This window comes from Eulemur rufifrons, chromosome 17, assembly GCF_041146395.1.
Source record: "Eulemur rufifrons isolate Redbay chromosome 17, OSU_ERuf_1, whole genome shotgun sequence".
Lineage (NCBI taxonomy): Eukaryota > Metazoa > Chordata > Mammalia > Primates > Lemuridae > Eulemur > Eulemur rufifrons.
Window position 1 is genome coordinate 42,868,838 of NC_090999.1, and position 17,474 is coordinate 42,886,311.

Below are 17,474 nucleotides of genomic sequence, written 5' to 3' on the forward strand. Positions count from 1 at the left end.
GACTACCCTAAATATGATAAAATAACTCTATGAAAGATTGGGCCAAACTAACTCAAAGATCTCCTTCACATCTATGAACCTACTATAAAATGAAAGGTAATTTTTATAAGGCTGTCTTAACGAGTTTCAAATGGGTTACAATAGTCATATCAGTTGCTAAAATACACATGCGATGATAAAATTTAAATGTAAAGGAAAAATAAGAAAATAGAAGTTATTTGTCAAGTCTGTAAATGAGGAGAGCTTTAAGCCTAAAAGCACTGGAATAAAATTCAAAGGAAAAGAACAAATTTGACTACATAAATATGTAAAACTTTTACATGTGAAAAACATTAAAAGGCAAATAAGGTTGAGCACACGGTGCCTGTAATCCTATTATTCTGGGAGGCTGAGGAGGGCAGACTGCTTGAGCTCAGGAGTTCAAGACCAGCCTGAGCAAGAGTGAGACTCCGTCTCTAGTAAAAATAGAAAAAATTAGCCAGGCATGGTGGCACATACCTGTAGTCCCAGCTACTTGGGAGGCTGAGGCAGGAGGATTGCTTGAGTCCAGGAGTTTGAGGTTGCAGTGAGCTATGATGACACCACTGCACTCTACCCGGGGTAACACAAGGAGATTTGTTCTCCAAAAAACAAAAAGGCAATTAAGCTGTGCATATAGGATAAAGGGATTGTATTTTTAATATAGGGCTATGGGCTATGTTGTCCAATATAGTAGCCATAGCCAGATGTGGCTATTTAAATTAATTTAAACATTAAAAATTTAGTTATCAATTCCACTAGCCCCATTTCAAGTGCTGAATAGCCAACGTGGCTAGTAGCTACTGTGTTAGCACAGTTATAGAAGATTTCCATCTTTGTAAAAGTTCTACTGGAACTTGAATGTTTAAAACAGAATAATTTAGTCCAGGGAATTTATAACTTAAGGTGATAAAATTGCTAAGAGGCCAAACAGAGGGTTGCACAGCAATCTAGAAATTCACAACAAGAAGTCATTACTGTCCCCAAGACAAAAGGACACAGTCCAAAACCCAAGGTCACCTGGCAAAAGCTAGGACCATAGCAGGTGTCTAAAGCAGGAGTGGGAAGACAAGGATGAGAAGCAGTACCTGCTGAATATATACTGTGATATATATATTAAAAAAATAAATAAAAGGTGGGGGAAGAAGAAATACCCAAACTGCTCTCTTCCTTCTATCCTCCAATTTCCTGCCAGCACCTCCATGGCTGAAACCAGACAAAAGCCAGGTGACAAAGGAGTCTGGCAAATGCAGCCTAGAGGGGTCAGACCCCTGCTAAAAAGGGCAGAGCCAAGACAGAAAGAGAAATGAGTCTGAGGCTAAAGCCTGGTACACAGGTACTCTTCCCTGTGTCCCCACGTGGCAGGATGAACAAGGGAGCACTCTGGAGTCTCTGTTATAAGGGCACTAATCCCATTCATGAGGGCTCCATCCTCATGACCTAATTAACTCCCGAAGGTCTCACCTCCAAATACCATCACTTTGGGGATTATGTTTAAAATTCATATTAGCATAAGAATTTAAGGGGGACATAAACATTCAGTCTACAGAAGGTATAAACAGAACATTTAGGAGGAGAAAACTACACATGGTAAACACTTGAAAAATGTCTAACCTCACCAGTAATTAAATAAAATTAGAACATTAATATAAAAATAATAATATTAAAATAACAATAATAATTTCAGTACTTAGTGCTGATAAAGGGTATAGCCAAAACAGATACACTCCTAGGGGGAGGGAATTAATTTTCAAAATATTTTCAAAGAAGTTGAGATAATTTTGCAATTTGCATCAACAGTATTTTAAATGTTTATACTTTTAGCACATTTCCAGGGATAAATCCAAAGTCAAGAAAATCAGAACCATGAAAAAAATTTTAAAAACCAGATTTCATTGCAGCTTTATAATATTAATAAAAATTGAAACAACCTTAATGTCCACCAGTAGGTCTATAGGTAAGTAAATCCTTCAGAGCTATTATTCCAAATGTTTAGGAACTGCAAACCTGCCACAATAGTGCTAGTTTACCTGTTGCAATAGTAAACCGCATTGTTGGGATCCAACTCTATCGCCTGTGTGTAACAATCCACTGCAGCAGCATAATTTTCTTCTTTCATGTGGTTATTTCCTAAAATGAAGCAACCAATGTAGATAGTAAGGACAATATACAGAAAAAATATAAAGTCTAACAGATAAATTTTAATCGTAGAAACTACAATGATATGAAGGTTGGCCTCATGATTTGTCAGTCACACTGGAGATAAATTTTATATTGTACTATACAGTCGATATTCTTTAGCTCACAGTGTGTTTGAATCATTTTAACAATCCAGAGTCTTAACAAATTAATGTTTGTATACCTTACAAAAGCCAGGCTTAGGTGAGTAAATACAAGTTATGACTATCTCATGGCAAAAGTGAATCTCTTCTCACCTTCCTTATCTTCATCTCTCTCCTCTCTTTTAGAGCTGCCCCAGCCTGTTCCAGATGCAACACCCTCCCTAATCACCATCTCAATCTGGACCTGGTCTTCCACTCCTTCCCTGTCAAAACACACATCTGCTGAACAAGCTCGCAGAACTCTGCCATGGGTAAGCTGGTAAAACTAATCATGATAACATCTTATTGGCAGATAATATTTTTATGTGTTACCCCTTCCAGGGATAGATTCTTTTTAAAAGGGGATTTGGGGGAGATTAATTTCTAGAAAGATAGGATTTCAGATAGCACAGCGAGCCTACAAAGTACTAATTTTCAGGAAGGGCATCTGCAGATACATCTGGCAATAATTTAGCTAGGTAAACAACTGGTCAGCAAAATGAGGGATTTCCTATGGCTATCTTTTGTATTTCATTAAAAGAAAAAAAAGTGTCCTGTGCACTTGTAAGAACTAAAATTCAAAATGGAAAATATTAGGACAATTGAGATTAGGAGGAAGGATTCACATCTCAAAGGCCTCTATAATTCCTTCCATCTTTCTCTAAACCAGAAGCTCTCCTATTAGCCTTGTTCTAAATAGATCATTAGCTACATAATGGGAGGAAAGGAGTGTAAATTTGTAGGGAACAAAAATGGGAAGATTAAAAGAAAGGCAGGTAGATAAAGGCATCTAAAATCATACAAAAATTACTACAAATTGGGAATCAAAAATGAATATAAACAGTAACTGCCAATGGGTCCATGGTTTCTTTTGGGATCTATAAAATGTTCCATAATTGATTATGGTGATGGCTTCACAACTCTGTGAATATATTAGAAACAATGAATTGCATAATTTAAAGGAGTAAATTGTATGGTATGTGAATTATATCTTAATAAATTGGTTTTTTAAGAGTAAAAGAAATTAATTTGGATTCCTTCCCTACCTCCCCAAAAAGAAATGAATATAAAGTCTCTAAAGAAGCTTAGAGGATAACATAGTTTGTAGTTAACTACATTAGCCCAGGTACTTAAGTAGATTTCCATGTCAAACATTTTAATTTTCTGAGTTATTGAGATTTTGTTGTTCCTGTTGGGCTTTATTACTTGAGTGGCATTTTATGATTATTTAAGAGACAGGGTCTTGCTCTGTCGCCAAGGCTGGAGTTCAGTGGGGTGATAATAGCTCACAGCAGCCTTGAACTCCTGGGCTCCAGCAATCCTCCCACCTCAGCCTCCTGATTAGCTGGGACTATAGGCACATGCCACCATGCCTGGCTAATTTTTTTTCTATAGATGAGGTCTTACTATGCTGCCCAGGCTGGTCTTGAACTCCTGGCCTCACGTCATCCTCCCAACTTGACCTCCTAAAATGTTGAGATTACAGGTGTGAGCCACTGCACATGGACCTTCATGATTTTTATTAATATTATTGAAACTTTATTGTATGGCTCGGCGCAGTGGCTCACACATGTAATCCTAGCACTCTGGGAGGCTGGGGGAGAAGGATCCCTTGAGGTCACAAGTTTGACACCTGCCTGAGCAAGAGCAAGACCCCATCTCAAGTAAAAACAGAAAAAATTAGCTGGGCATGGTGGCACGGGCCTGTAGTCGCAGATACTTGGGAGGCTGGTGTAGGAGGATCGCTTGAGCCCAAGAAGTTTGAGGTTGCAGTGAGCTGTGATGATGCCACTGCAAAAAAAAAAGAAAAAAAAAAAGCAAGACTCTGTCTGGAAAAAAAAAAAAAATTGTATGTCTTTTCCTGTAAACCACCTCATATGTGTAAATACTATAATGTGTATATAATATATACCACAAATGGTATATATGTTAACGACAATGTAAGTTAATGATAAAAAGCTACAAGTCACAAAATGATTCATATATAAAAATTCAGGACACAAATGAAGAATTCTGTGAGAAAAGGAGATAAATGTAACAATGAAGCATGTGTATCGCATTTTGTAGCTCCAAGGTATTCTCCTATAAATTGTTTCCTTTAATTCTCAGAACCCTATGAGATATACCTATACTTCTGTCCCCTGTCAGGGAATGAACGCAAGGAAGCTTGCTTGATTTATTTTTGATCTTATTGCAGCCCTTCAGAAGCAAGATGCACAAAATATTTGAAAGCAGTGTTCCTTCAGCCTTGATTAACACAGTCAGATAAGTGCATCAGATAAATGCAACATATAGCCTGGAATAACCCTATGCTTGACAATCTGTCATGGCTATTTGTTTTCACACAAATAGCAAAATCTGGATTAAAAGACAATCACTTTAATTTTATAATCAATATGTCTTAGATGTGACTGGTCCTAGTGAAAATAAAGAATACAAAGCTTCTGGTTAAGGGCAAAGGCAGTAAGTGATTCAGCCTAACCACGCTGCTGCCGTGAGTCTCCCTTTACAACGCACTGGCCCTCGTCTTCCTAACATTCATTGTGTCCAAACTCTACAGGGGAAGCAATCTCCCAGTGTTCCATCATTCAGAGGAATAAACGTGAGGGACAAAAATAAATGTCAGTAGAGAATATACTGCATCACTGAAGATCTCATACATTACAAAAATCTGGGTTAGAAACTAATATATGAAAAATGCATTTGTATCTGGATGGTTTAAATTCAAATTATTTGAGGAATATTGTAACTCAAATGACAATGAGGAGCTGGCTGTTGCTTTATTTTACATGTAATTTATGAAATTCACACTATGCTAAGGTGTTAAGGTGGTATCCTTTCTTAGAGGAAATAAAACACCGAAAACTGAGACCAGTCTATTTCTAGAAACACTGCACTTTATAAGGTAATCCTAAGAAGACAATCACACAGTATTGAAAAGAAATACAGACTAAGATAGTGAAGTCAGTGTTACTGGGGATTACAAAATTATCTGTCTAGGTAAATAAGTCATGCCCAATCAGTACCATGTAACACTATGCAGCCATTAAAAACAGTGATATAGGTATATATTTATAGACCTAGAGAAATGATCAGGCCCAAGGAATAGGAAAAACATACTTTTTTCCATATCTACCTTTTCAGATACCAAGTGATTTAAAAAAAAAAAATACAATAACCATCTTCAGGGTATGAACTAAAGAAAAAGCCAGAAAATGGTTCTGTGCATAGCTTCTGAACATAGCATATTCCCCAATAACTCTCTGCCTAAATATAGGACAGGGAATTTATTGGCTCTCATTCACTGCTAAAGATAAGGACTGTGACCAATAGCTTTGTAGTATAAATCTTATGGGTCTGACCTGGCTGTCCTCTATAGCTTAACATAATTGACATGATAGAAAAGCTGAACACAGATCCTCAACGGTGACTTCTTTATAAAAAGCAAGAATGCTTCAATAGCCAGCTATTATAAAATGTAGTAATACAGTAAGCAAATGTGCCGGTTAATAAACAAGTGCCATATGCACACATTAACAAATTTCAAGGAACTAAAAACCATTAAATATATGAAAGCTAAAATAATACTGAAAATTATTTTCCTCTCTTTGATTAAGCATAAAGAGGAACTTGGGATCTTACAGTACAATTAGCAAATACAGTTACAAGTAATTAGCCATGAAATTATTTGTTCTGCAAGTTTTACTCACAACAGATCTGCTTCTCTTGAAGCAAGCCATAACCACGCTGCCCACAAGCCATTCTGTATTTCCAGGCTTCTTACCCATCACATTCATTCGGTTTCATAAAGGCCATGTGGGCTTACGATAATTCATCTTGGTGGTATAAGCCAGAATCATATCAATTGGCAGTTATTTTTCTCCACAGTTTCAGAGAGCTTTACTAAATAAGTAATTTTTGTATGAAATATTTACCTTCATCTTTTAATTGGTCAGCTTTTCCCACATCTTCAGGCACCGAGTTTGAGAGGGGCAGAACATCATTCTGAAATTAAATAAAAATCAATGCAATTCCCTTTAGCTACATAAAGAGTGATCCTAAAATATTAAAAAGGAACAATAAATTACCCACATTTTAAATCATCTGTAATTCCATGTCATGAAATCCAACATATAAATAACAGAGTTAACAAGAAATAGGAGAAAAGTCCTCTTACCTACTTACATTAGAAATATGAACCAGCCTGAGCAAGAGTGAGACCCCGTCTCTAATAAAAATAGAAAGAAATTATCTGGACAACTAAAAATATATAGAAAAAATTAGCCGGGCATGGTGGTGCATGCCTGTAGTCCCAGCTACTTGGGAGGCTGAGGCAGAAGGATTGCTTGAGCCTGGGAGTTTGAGGTTGCTGTGAGCTAGGCTGACGCCACGGCACTCTAGCCTGGGCAACAGACTGAGACTCTGTCTCAAAAAAAAAAAAAAAAGAAAGAAAAGAAAAGAAATATGAATATGTGGAATTTTTCTAGGGGATACTAAGCAGCTATGAATCAATTTTTTTAAAATTTGCTTTCCCCATACCCAGCAACCCCACTTTGTAAACAAAAAATGGAATCAGTATATAAAGAATATGAATAGAAATATGATCAAGGGATTGTATATATTAGTGAAAATTTGGAAACAAAATGTTTACTATCCTATCTAAGAGATACCCTAACTCAAAAATCACAGTATACTAAAAAAGCATTTATAATATGATCATATTATTTCAGTATGTTCATACAAACATACACACACAGATTAAATAACAAAGATTGGAAAGATGTACATCAGAAGTAAAATTTTCAGTCTCTTCCTTCTATCTTCCCATATTGTCCAAATTTTTTAAAACAATGAGCATATGTTAATTTCATTAAAAGATTAAAAAACACTATAAAAACTAAAATTCCTGTTTTTAGTACCTACTATCATCCTCAAACCTCTTTTGTATTAATAAAGTTCAAACCAAAGGTGCTTATGAAACTACATTGAAAATTCAGAAATATCTTGAGTGGGACTGGGAACACAATATATTTTTTCATTTCTGAAAGACCTTTTGAAAACTGCATTGCCTTTAAACTTGACTCTGAAGTTCATAAATAAGTCTATTATTTTCAAAAAAGCATAATTTTTAGCCATTGTGCCTATGTACTATATTTAAAATAATCCACGATTGCCTATTTTTTTTTCTTTTAGAGAAAAGGTCTTGTTCTGTCGCTCAGGCTGAAGTGCAATAGCACAATCATAGCTTACTGAAGCCTTGAACTCCTGGGCTCAAGTGATCCTCCTGCCTCAGCCTCTTGAATAGCTGGGACTACAGGTCTGTGCCACCACACCTGGTTAATTTATTATTATCGTTATTATTATTTTGTAGAGATGGGGTCTCACAATGTTGCCCTGAATGGTCTCAAACTCCTGGCCTCAAGTGATACTCCTGCTTCAGCCTCCCAAAGTGCTGGTATTACAGGCATGAGCTACCATGCCCAGTCCCATTACCTCTGTCTTCACTAAAGTTTCCATAAAATTGATAGATCTAACATTGGAAGTGTATTCTGCTAATGGAACCCAAATATTCACAAGTACAAAATCTCTCACAAAGTATATGCATTATCCTTACTAAAAAAAAATAAAAATAAACTTTCTCTATGAATCAGTTTTCCTAAGCATAAAATGCCAGAATAAAAACATGTAGTAACAAAATGAGAACCTTCATAAGTAGAGGTCACTACTTAAAACTGACTGTAGAACCAGGCACAGTGGCTTATGCTTATAATCCTAGCACTCTGGGAGCCTCAGGTAGGAGGATCACTTGAGACCAGGAGTTCGAGACCAGCCTGAGTAAGAGTGAGACCCCATCTCTACAACAAAATAGAAAAATTAGCCGGGCATGGTGCATGCCTGTAGTCCCAGCTACTTGGGAGTTTGAGGCCGCAGTGAGCTATGATGACTCCACTCTACTCTACCTGAGGCAACAGAGCAAGACTCTGTCCAAAAAGAAAAAGAAAAAGCACCAGTTGGAGCATCCTGAGAGGTTAAAAAAAAAAAAATTCTGATCTCTTCAGTTTTAAGTCAATGGTGACAGTAGCTAAAAACTGAGCAAATCCAAGCGTTGTCTCAACACAGGCCTCTAGCACCTGACAGCAAAGAAGGTCTGCTCCAACCATAGCCATAACCAGCTACTGAGAGAGTGTTCCCTGAGGAGGCGACAGGCCCAAAGAGAAGAAAAAGGAGTTCCCTGATGAGGAACACAGAGAAATGTCACAATCTCCACGTATCTTGTCATAGCATTAGAATTCTCCTTTTTGATGAATTAATGTATATAACTGCATTATTAGTTTACTGCCAAGTTACCATCTTCACTGCAACTCTTAGAACCTCTTCCGAAGATGTTCTAGAAACAGCCTAGAGAACCCAGTCAAGTGTGGTCAGCAATGTTCATGCCAGACTGATATATAAATTATATGTTTCAGCTTCACTCCTGAACTCTTCATTATGTACTAAAGGTCAAATACACAGCTATAAAAACAAAAGGAGTCTACAAGGCACTGAAATGCAGTGAAAAAACACATGGGAGGTCACCCTGGGGAATCTAACTAACCAATCTTAATATTTTTCAACCTATGGTCTATTGTTTCCTGAAAGAGCTAAAAACCAAAACCGTGTCCCTGGGAGCAGGGATGAAAACATGGGTTTTAGTCTTAGTTTCTACATACTGACCCTTAACCTCCCCCCACCCCCTTTTTCAAAGAGATGGGATCTACCTGTGTTGCCCAGGCTGGCCTTGAACTCCTTGGGCTCAAGGGATCCTCCCATGTCAGCCTCCAGAATAGCTGGGACTACATGTACATACTACCCACACCCGGCTCGTTCCTGTTTTAAAACAGCCCTGTAAATGGCCAAATTTGATGAAATGTGCTTCAGAAATGATGATTCAATTCCAGATGAATCTATTTCTGTACAGTTGCTATCTAGACATTAAAACTTTCATTTTTAATTTGTGTTCCATGTTTTAGGGAAACGTCAAGTCAAATGTTGGAAACGTAAAAATACTCAGATTCACAGGAAGGCCATGGAAGAAAAAAATAAAAATAAAAATACTAAGATACTGGAAAGGACATAAAAGTTGACTAATACATATCATTAAATATAAAAGAAGGTGAGACGATGAGAATAGCTACTAATATGAAAATGTAAAGCACATTAAATGAGTTATATTTTAGATACCAAATTATATTCATATAGATAGACTACCTTATACCCCGGAAGAAGTTAATTAGTTATAGGTCTGGCTCCTCAACTACTGACAATCTATTAACATAAAATTGTAGTCATATCTACATCAGATACCAATGAGGAAACAATGTCAACATACCTTGCAGAAGGAATTGGTGAACATTTCTGTCAAAGGCTGTGAAACTGCTAGATGTGTGTCTTCTGAGCTGATCTTAAAAACTGTCTCCAAGCACTGAATTGCAACTTGAAACAAATTTTAATAGTGAAAAAAAAAAATTAGCAATTTAAAAAAAAGAAACAAACAACCTCTTTTTTCCTTGATAGGACTGCAATCTGTGGAAATTCAGTATTTATGATCACAGAACATAAGGAAAACTAATTGGTTCAGCTGCAAATAGATTTCTGTTTATAGACCAGCTATTGAAGGAGGACAACTTGATTTCTTATTTCTTACTTAAGGAAAAATGTTATCTAGAATATGATTTCTCAATATATGTATCTGTCATACTTTTGTTGAAGACTACCAGAAAGAGCAGATCACTAATAACAACCTACTCCCCACTACAAACCTAAAATAATTACTGTTTTTCAAATGTGAGAAATAGAATATTTAACCTGATTAAATATATTAAGATCCAGAAGATCAGAGCAGATAAGCAAGATTTAATAAAGTAAATATATAAGAAAAAAGCTAAAAACAACAAAAAAAGCAAAAATAGTAAGAGCAATAATCCCTGGCACATAGGAAGCACTATATATTAATCCTGATGTATTTATGTGAAGATAGGTTAGTTTTTAAAAATTCATTCATGAATTAGAATTTACCAAGTGCCTCCTATGTGTAAGGCACTGTTCTAAGATGGTAGAGAAACAGCAGAAAACCTAATGGAAAAAAAAATCACTGTCTGTATGATGAAGCTTACATTTAACAAACACAGTAAGTAAAATATATAGCATGTTAAATGGTGATAGGGACCTCACATCTATTTTTGGTGTATGACAAGATAGGTGGCTGGTACAGACAAGCAGACAGACATGGTGGGGGATTATGTTAAAAAGGAAGTCTGTTATCAGATGACAAGGCACCTCAAATGACATTTTCAAAAGATCTGGACTTCAAGGAACAGGCAAATGGAGAGCCATCAAAGAAGTCAGTGACAGAGAATAACATAACTAGATTTCTGTTCAGAACTAAAAGGCTGGTAGGAACATTGAGAATGGATTAAAGAGAGAAGCTGGGTGAGAAAGTGGAGGCAGAAACCAGCTATTAATAGATTCCTATTTAAATGATATACACAAATGAGGGGCCCCAACTAGGGCAGTAACAGTGAAGAGTGCATATCCTGTCCTCTCTACAGGTACCCTTTGAGGGGAATGGAAGTAGATTCTTATCCCGATAGCACTCCTGTTTGAAAAGAAATTCTTTTCTGGCCCCAGGAGATAAGATGTAGCTAAAATGCCCAGTGTATTTCCAGACAGCATAGAATAGATTCCTTTACATTTATATGTGACCTTTTAAAGATACACCATGCATTAATTTTGGCCTGAAAAAATTACCTCTGTCATTAAAAAAAACCAATCAAACAAAAACACTATTTTTTTTAAAGCTACTGACCAAAAAAAAGAAAGAAAAGAAAAAGAAACCCTATTACTTTCACTATCCACAGAACAATTCTCCTTAGAAAAAGGATTAAATAAACAACTAAGTTACCAATTATAAAAAATCAAAATATCGTTTAGATACAAAATAATCTACTATTTACCCATTGCTCATTCTCTCCCTTTCTATTCTTGCCAAGCAGTTGTGTTTGCACTTAAAACACTGGGTGCCACACACACACACACACACACACACATACACACACAAAGGCTCTCAATGCCATGAAAGGACAGTTATTTTAATACTAATAATAAAAACAAATGTGTGTGTATGTACATATGTATATGTATTCTTAATGAATAACCTTCCTCCCTGATCAGACTGGTCATTTCCTTTACTGTGCCATGTAGCTTGCACAAGTTTCTATTATTTTACTTATCACACTGTATTACACGCACTTAAATGTTTGTCTCTGCTATTGGACTGTCTCTTTGAGAACAGGGCCAACATCTAATTCATCTTTGACTTTAACAGTATCTGGCAAATAGTAGATGTTCAATAAATTTAATCTGCTGGCTTCTGTGTTTGCAAATGGAAGTCGTATTTTAATTTCAGAGAAAATAAAAACAATTAAATCTGTGGAAGAGAGCATTTCCCCCCCCCCCAAACACAAACAAAAACACATTAATTCACAGCCTCATGAAAGATGGATAGTGCCAAACCAAGCTCTTAACCAAAAATCAGAGTATGGAACTTCAGTGCTAAACACTGACAGGTGAAAAGTCCAATGTGACAACTCTGAGAAATTTGTACGCCCTATCATGTTTAGGCAGTCCAGTCCAGCTTCTTCATCTCTGCTACCACAAACCTTAGAACACAGATCTGGCACGTACTAGACACAATTAAATATCACTAAAGGGACTGGCTTTTTTTTTTGAAAACACAATTCTGTTTTGATAAGCAAACCTAGTTACCAGAATGTTTAGTGCTCAACACTAATAGATATTTGGAAAGACATATGATTTAGTGAACAAACCTACCACAGCCTTAAAACTCAGGACTAACTCATTATCATTAGTAATCCAGCCCACCCTACCTCACCAAATTAACCTGAGTGCAATAATTTAAAGTACTTTTACTTCAAGATTCTCATTTATGAAATAGAGATTATTATAGTTGATCTTCCTTTCAGGAGGTTACACCCAGGAGTAAGTCATAAAAATCTAAAAAAATACTATATATACTTACTGTTCCACTTTAACACCAAACAAAAACAGTTCAGTTTGGTACTGATAATGAGAAAGACGAGTGAAGAATTCAATTCAATAATACCATATCCCATCTGGATAACAATGAATTCAAAGTTTTCACATGCTATGTGCCAGCCATTCACTGATTGTGATTCTCTTCATAAATCTATTAGATGGGAAGGGACAGATATCTCCATCTAATAGACTTAGGACCTAAGATACAGACCAACTAAGTGATATGCCCAGGATCACTAGATTCAATTCAACAAATATTTATTGAGCACTTACAACATGTCAGGCACTTTTCTAGACACTTTTATGTATACCAGTGAATAAAAGAGAAGAGATCCCTCAACCTCTTGGGGCTTACATCCTAGTGAGGGATGGAGGGGTGGATCAAAAACAATGAACAAGTCATTAAAGGTAAGGAAGATGGAGACTGTGGAGAGCAGAGCAGGGAAGCAGCTGCAGATTTAACAGAGATTCAAGGGAAGTCTCCCTGAGAAAAGAGATTTGACAAAGACTTGAATGAGATGGGGGTGTTACCATTACCTGGAGGAACCAGCTAGAGCAAAAGCCCTTAGACAAGGAGATTAGGTGGATTCACATTGAGGAAGCTAATTTGGCTGAAGCCAAAGGAGAAAGGGGAAGAGTAGGTGACTGGCTGGCATGTTCTTGAACTCTATGAAAGTTCAACTTACTTAGATCCTTTAAGCAATGACTAAGTATCACAAGAAGTCATTGCAAGATTTTCAGTAGAGAAATGATAGAATCTGACATGCTCTGTTTTAAAAGATCACTGGTGGCTGTGTTCAGAATAGTCCATGGAGGGGCAAGAATAGAAGAGGAGAGACCCAGTGAAGTGCTATCACAACCAAACAAGTGAGAAATACTTAGTTTTAACTAGGGGTGATATATATATATATATATATACATATATATATATATCTCACTTTTAACCACGTTAAGAGGTGGTCAGACTCTAGACATAATTTGAAGGGGTAGCCAACAGGATTTACTGAATGATTAGATACACAGTATGAGAGAAAGGGAGGAACGCAGAATAACCCAAGTTTTTGGCCTGAACAATGGATAGGATGGAGTTGCCATCAACCGAAGTGGGGAAGCTGCAGATAGAACAGATCTGGGGTGGGAGAATCCAAAGCTCAGTTTGGGCAATGTTAAATTCGAGACGTCTATCAGGCATGCAAGTGGAGATATCTAGTTGGCAGTTGGACATACAAGTATGGAATTCAGGAGAAAGGTCTCACTGAGGGTATAAATTTAGTAAATATCAGCATATAAATAAAGGGTATTTAAGGCCAAGAAGCTGAGTGATAACACCAAAGAAATGAGCAGTAGATAACAAAAAGAAGAGGATCAAACAGTGGACCCTTGGCACTCAAGGCCAGGTCAGGGAAAAGAAGAGGAACCAGCAAAGGAGACAAAGAAGGAGCAAACAATGAGATAAGAAGACAACCAAGAAGGTATGAGGTGTCCTGGAAGCTAAGTGAATAAAGTATTGGGGAAGAGGGGGAGTGGGAGTGATCATCAACTTTATCAATGGAAGCTAATAGGTCAGATAAAGACTAAGAACTGACCATTGAACTAAACAACACAGAAATCACTAATGACCTTAATGAGAATGGTATGGATTGAGAGGTGGAGGCAATGGCCTTATTGGAGTGGATTTAAGAAAGAACAGGAGAGAAATTAGAGAAAGCAAGTGTAGACAACTCTTTCAAATAGTTTTGCTGCATGGGATACATAAAATTAGGCAGCAATGGGGGGCATAGGAAGACAAGAATAATTATCTATTGTTTGGTTTTGCTTTATTAAGAAGGGAGAAATAATAGTTTATGTTCTGTTGGAAATGATCCAGTGGAGTGAAAATGTGATGATATAAGATGAAGAAACTAGAATAACTAGAGTGATATCCTAGAGTAGCTCAGATAGGATGGGATCTAGTGTACCAGTAGAGAGGTTCCATTTAGAAAGGAACATGGATTGTCCATCTATGGTAATAGACAGGGAAGCAGAGTATGTAGGTAGTGGGTGGGTAGATGGGCAGTGGAAGTTGTTTACCTTCTTTTTTTTATTATTATCAGAAATGGGGTCTCACTATGTTGCCCAGGCTGAAGTACAGTGGCTATTCATAGGCTCGATCATGGTGCACCGCAGCCTTGAACTCCTGGGTTCAAGTGATCTTCCTATCTCAGTCTCCTAAATAACTGGAACTACAGGCACACACCACTGTGCCTGCCTATTTTCTTATTATTTCAATTTTCCTGGTGGAGTAGGAAGCAAGGTCATCAACTAAAATTGAGGACAGAGGAAAAGGTTTGGGGGATTTGAGAAGACATGAGAAAGTATTAAAATGGTCATCTGGGAGCACAAAAGTATGAATGAACTTGGAACAGATAATATAATTGCCTGCCAGCATTAAAGGTCTGCTTGAGGTTAACAGTCATGAATTTAAAATGGGACTAGTTAGAAAAGTTGTGTGTTTTGTTCCATCTATATATGGCCACATGGATGTGGGCACAGAGTAGGTGGAGAGTTGGATTTAAATGAGGTAGGGTTTTGCAAGAAAGGGAATGAGGGAGATACAAGGGAACGAGTATAATTACCAACCATGGAATTTAAGACGGGTAAGAAGACGTGTGGGAAAAAGTGAGGGATCAACAGATTGGAGATATTGGTGAGGTCAAAGAATTGTTGGGGTAGGAATTCTAGAGGGAGTAAACTTGGAAATATAGGCAGCAGTGGTCAGGAAATAAAATGTTTAAGATAGGGATTATGTGAGGAATGCAATTTTGAAAATAATGTCCAGGGAAGGGTTTCTCAATCTCAGCATACTAACATTTTGGACCAGATCATTCCTTGTTGTCAGGGGCTGTCCTGTGCATTGTAGCAGCATCCATGGCCTCTACCCACTCACTAGATGCCAGTGATACCAGACCCCCAGTTGTGACAAACAAAAATGTCTCCAGACATTGTAAAATCACCCCCAAGTTCAGAACTACTGATCTAAGGATATGATCAAGTGTTTCAGATCACTCGAGGACAGAAGATCAAGAACTGAGAGAGAGCCAGGGCAATTGGAAGAATCGTCTATGACTATACTGCAATTGTCAAGAATTCAGACAGCAGTAGTGCTAGAGAGAGTGACAGTGAGCAGGAACCATAAGTCAAAAAAATAAAGCAAATGTCAGTAAGTGACAACAAGCAAGAGGAGTGGGTAATATAATGTGATGACAAGACTCAAAGCTGAAGCTACATCAGCTTCACAAGAGTGGAAAAGTTGGTACTAGAACTGAGACTCTTTCTCTAGGGCTTTTTTAAATGTCTAGAAGGTGGGCAGACACCTCCACATGATTTCACGTTCAATTAAATTAGACTCACAGAGTCAAAAATAGGGGTCAGTCAAAAACAATTGGCACCATTTCTGACTGCCATATATAACAAACAGCTGAAGGCACATATTTTTGGCTGAATACCATCCTAAAAATAGGATGTAACATCTTGGTTTTTAAAAATCTCTCCATTTTCTTTCTAGCCCTTAAAAGTATTAGACTGACTTTGATTAAAAAAGAAACATTTTTTCTTAAATGACTGCATTTATGTGTTTGCTACAGAGCAATCATAACCAACATTTTCCTTAGATACCAACCAACTTTATCTTCACACAGCTATCAAGGAGAATAACAAGACCTTAATATTCAATGGACTGACAGCAATGTTCTCCAACTGTGTGTCACTTGCTCCTCTCGCTGCCACCTGGAAAGACATCATCTAAGCAGACTGCAAGCAGATTTAGAGCAAATGCCCAATTTTTATCCCCACCTCCTAAAAGCATATTCACAGGGAAGTGCTTGTTGAAATTAATAGATGTGTCCCCATTACAGAAGCAGCTTCAAGATGGGAGATTCGAACTGTACTGGTGTTTATTAAGTTCTCCCAAATGCACTCTCATTACAATACTTAAGTCTTTGGGCCACAAAGAAGCTAAGCTCACTGAACCTCCACAAGCCCATCTGCAGAATTCAATCTTCTTGTGGTTGTACTGAATCTAAATTTCACAATGCATAAACATGAAGCACAAAGATGATGTCAAGGAAACACATGATGCTATCATCCAGTCATGTTCAGTTTTATAGATTACCGAATCTAATATTGAAAGTTCACCTAAAACAAGAGTGAAATCCTTTCAAGTCCCAAAATAGGCACTTGTCAGAGCTCACTAATGGTATAATTATTAGAATTTTACATAGTGCTATTACAATGACTAAGGTATTTTCATGTATTATTTCTAAACTCTATGCTTTCCTGTTAGGAAACAGAGACAACAAGATCTTCAGAGTAAGAACCAAGATTTAAATCCCAGCTTTGTCACATATTAGCTGTGTTCTGTTATTTAACCTATCTGGTTTCATTTTCTCATTTGTTAAATAAGGATAATAACAGTCACTGTGAAGAAAAAATTCCCTATGATATACATAGTTCGGACACATAGTAGCTGTTCAATAAATGAACAATAATCCTCTTATTGTTGTTAACAAAACAAGCATCAGAAAATGGAAATAAGATAACTTATAGTTAGGCCTCTCTTCTTGAAAGTCCAACAAAATATTCTGATTTTGTTATAATAAATCATAAAGTTGGGCGTACAGCTATTTTAGTCTTTATTTACAACACAAATAAATACAAAGGGAAGGTACCTACCTTCCAAACTTTCTTGCTCATCCGAAGTATAAGCATCCATCTGACTTTGTTCCCGTAAGAAATGAATAACTGCATAAACTAGGTGCTTGATAGATGACATTTTAGAAGCTTAAACACTTTTCCTTGATAAGAAATATGAAAACACTGAGCTAAATTATTTTAAACAGTAAAGAAAGTTATAAATTACAAAGGTAATAAATAACAAGGGTTATAAATTACCTTATAAGTAAAAAAAAAAAAGAGGGCAGACGGGTGTAAAAAATTTTTTAAAGTAAAAAATGAAAAAACTATATTACCTTCCATATTTTCTCTTTTTAAACAGTCAACGGA

General features: G+C 36.8%; 1 protein-coding gene across 1 annotated transcript in view; it reads right to left on the bottom strand.

The window, feature by feature from the left end:
* SGTB (small glutamine rich tetratricopeptide repeat co-chaperone beta) overlaps nucleotides 1-17,474 on the bottom strand; it is a 39,922-nt gene that overhangs the window by 21,360 nt on the left and 1,088 nt on the right. The window contains exons 2-5 of the mRNA XM_069492516.1: nucleotides 17,145-17,266; nucleotides 9,709-9,812; nucleotides 6,275-6,344; nucleotides 2,049-2,148 (exon numbers count right to left, since the gene is read on the bottom strand). Of these exons, the coding sequence (XP_069348617.1) occupies nucleotides 2,049-2,148; nucleotides 6,275-6,344; nucleotides 9,709-9,812; nucleotides 17,145-17,244 (374 nt within the window). The 5' untranslated portion in view covers nucleotides 17,245-17,266. The remainder of the gene's footprint in view (nucleotides 1-2,048; nucleotides 2,149-6,274; nucleotides 6,345-9,708; nucleotides 9,813-17,144; nucleotides 17,267-17,474) is intronic.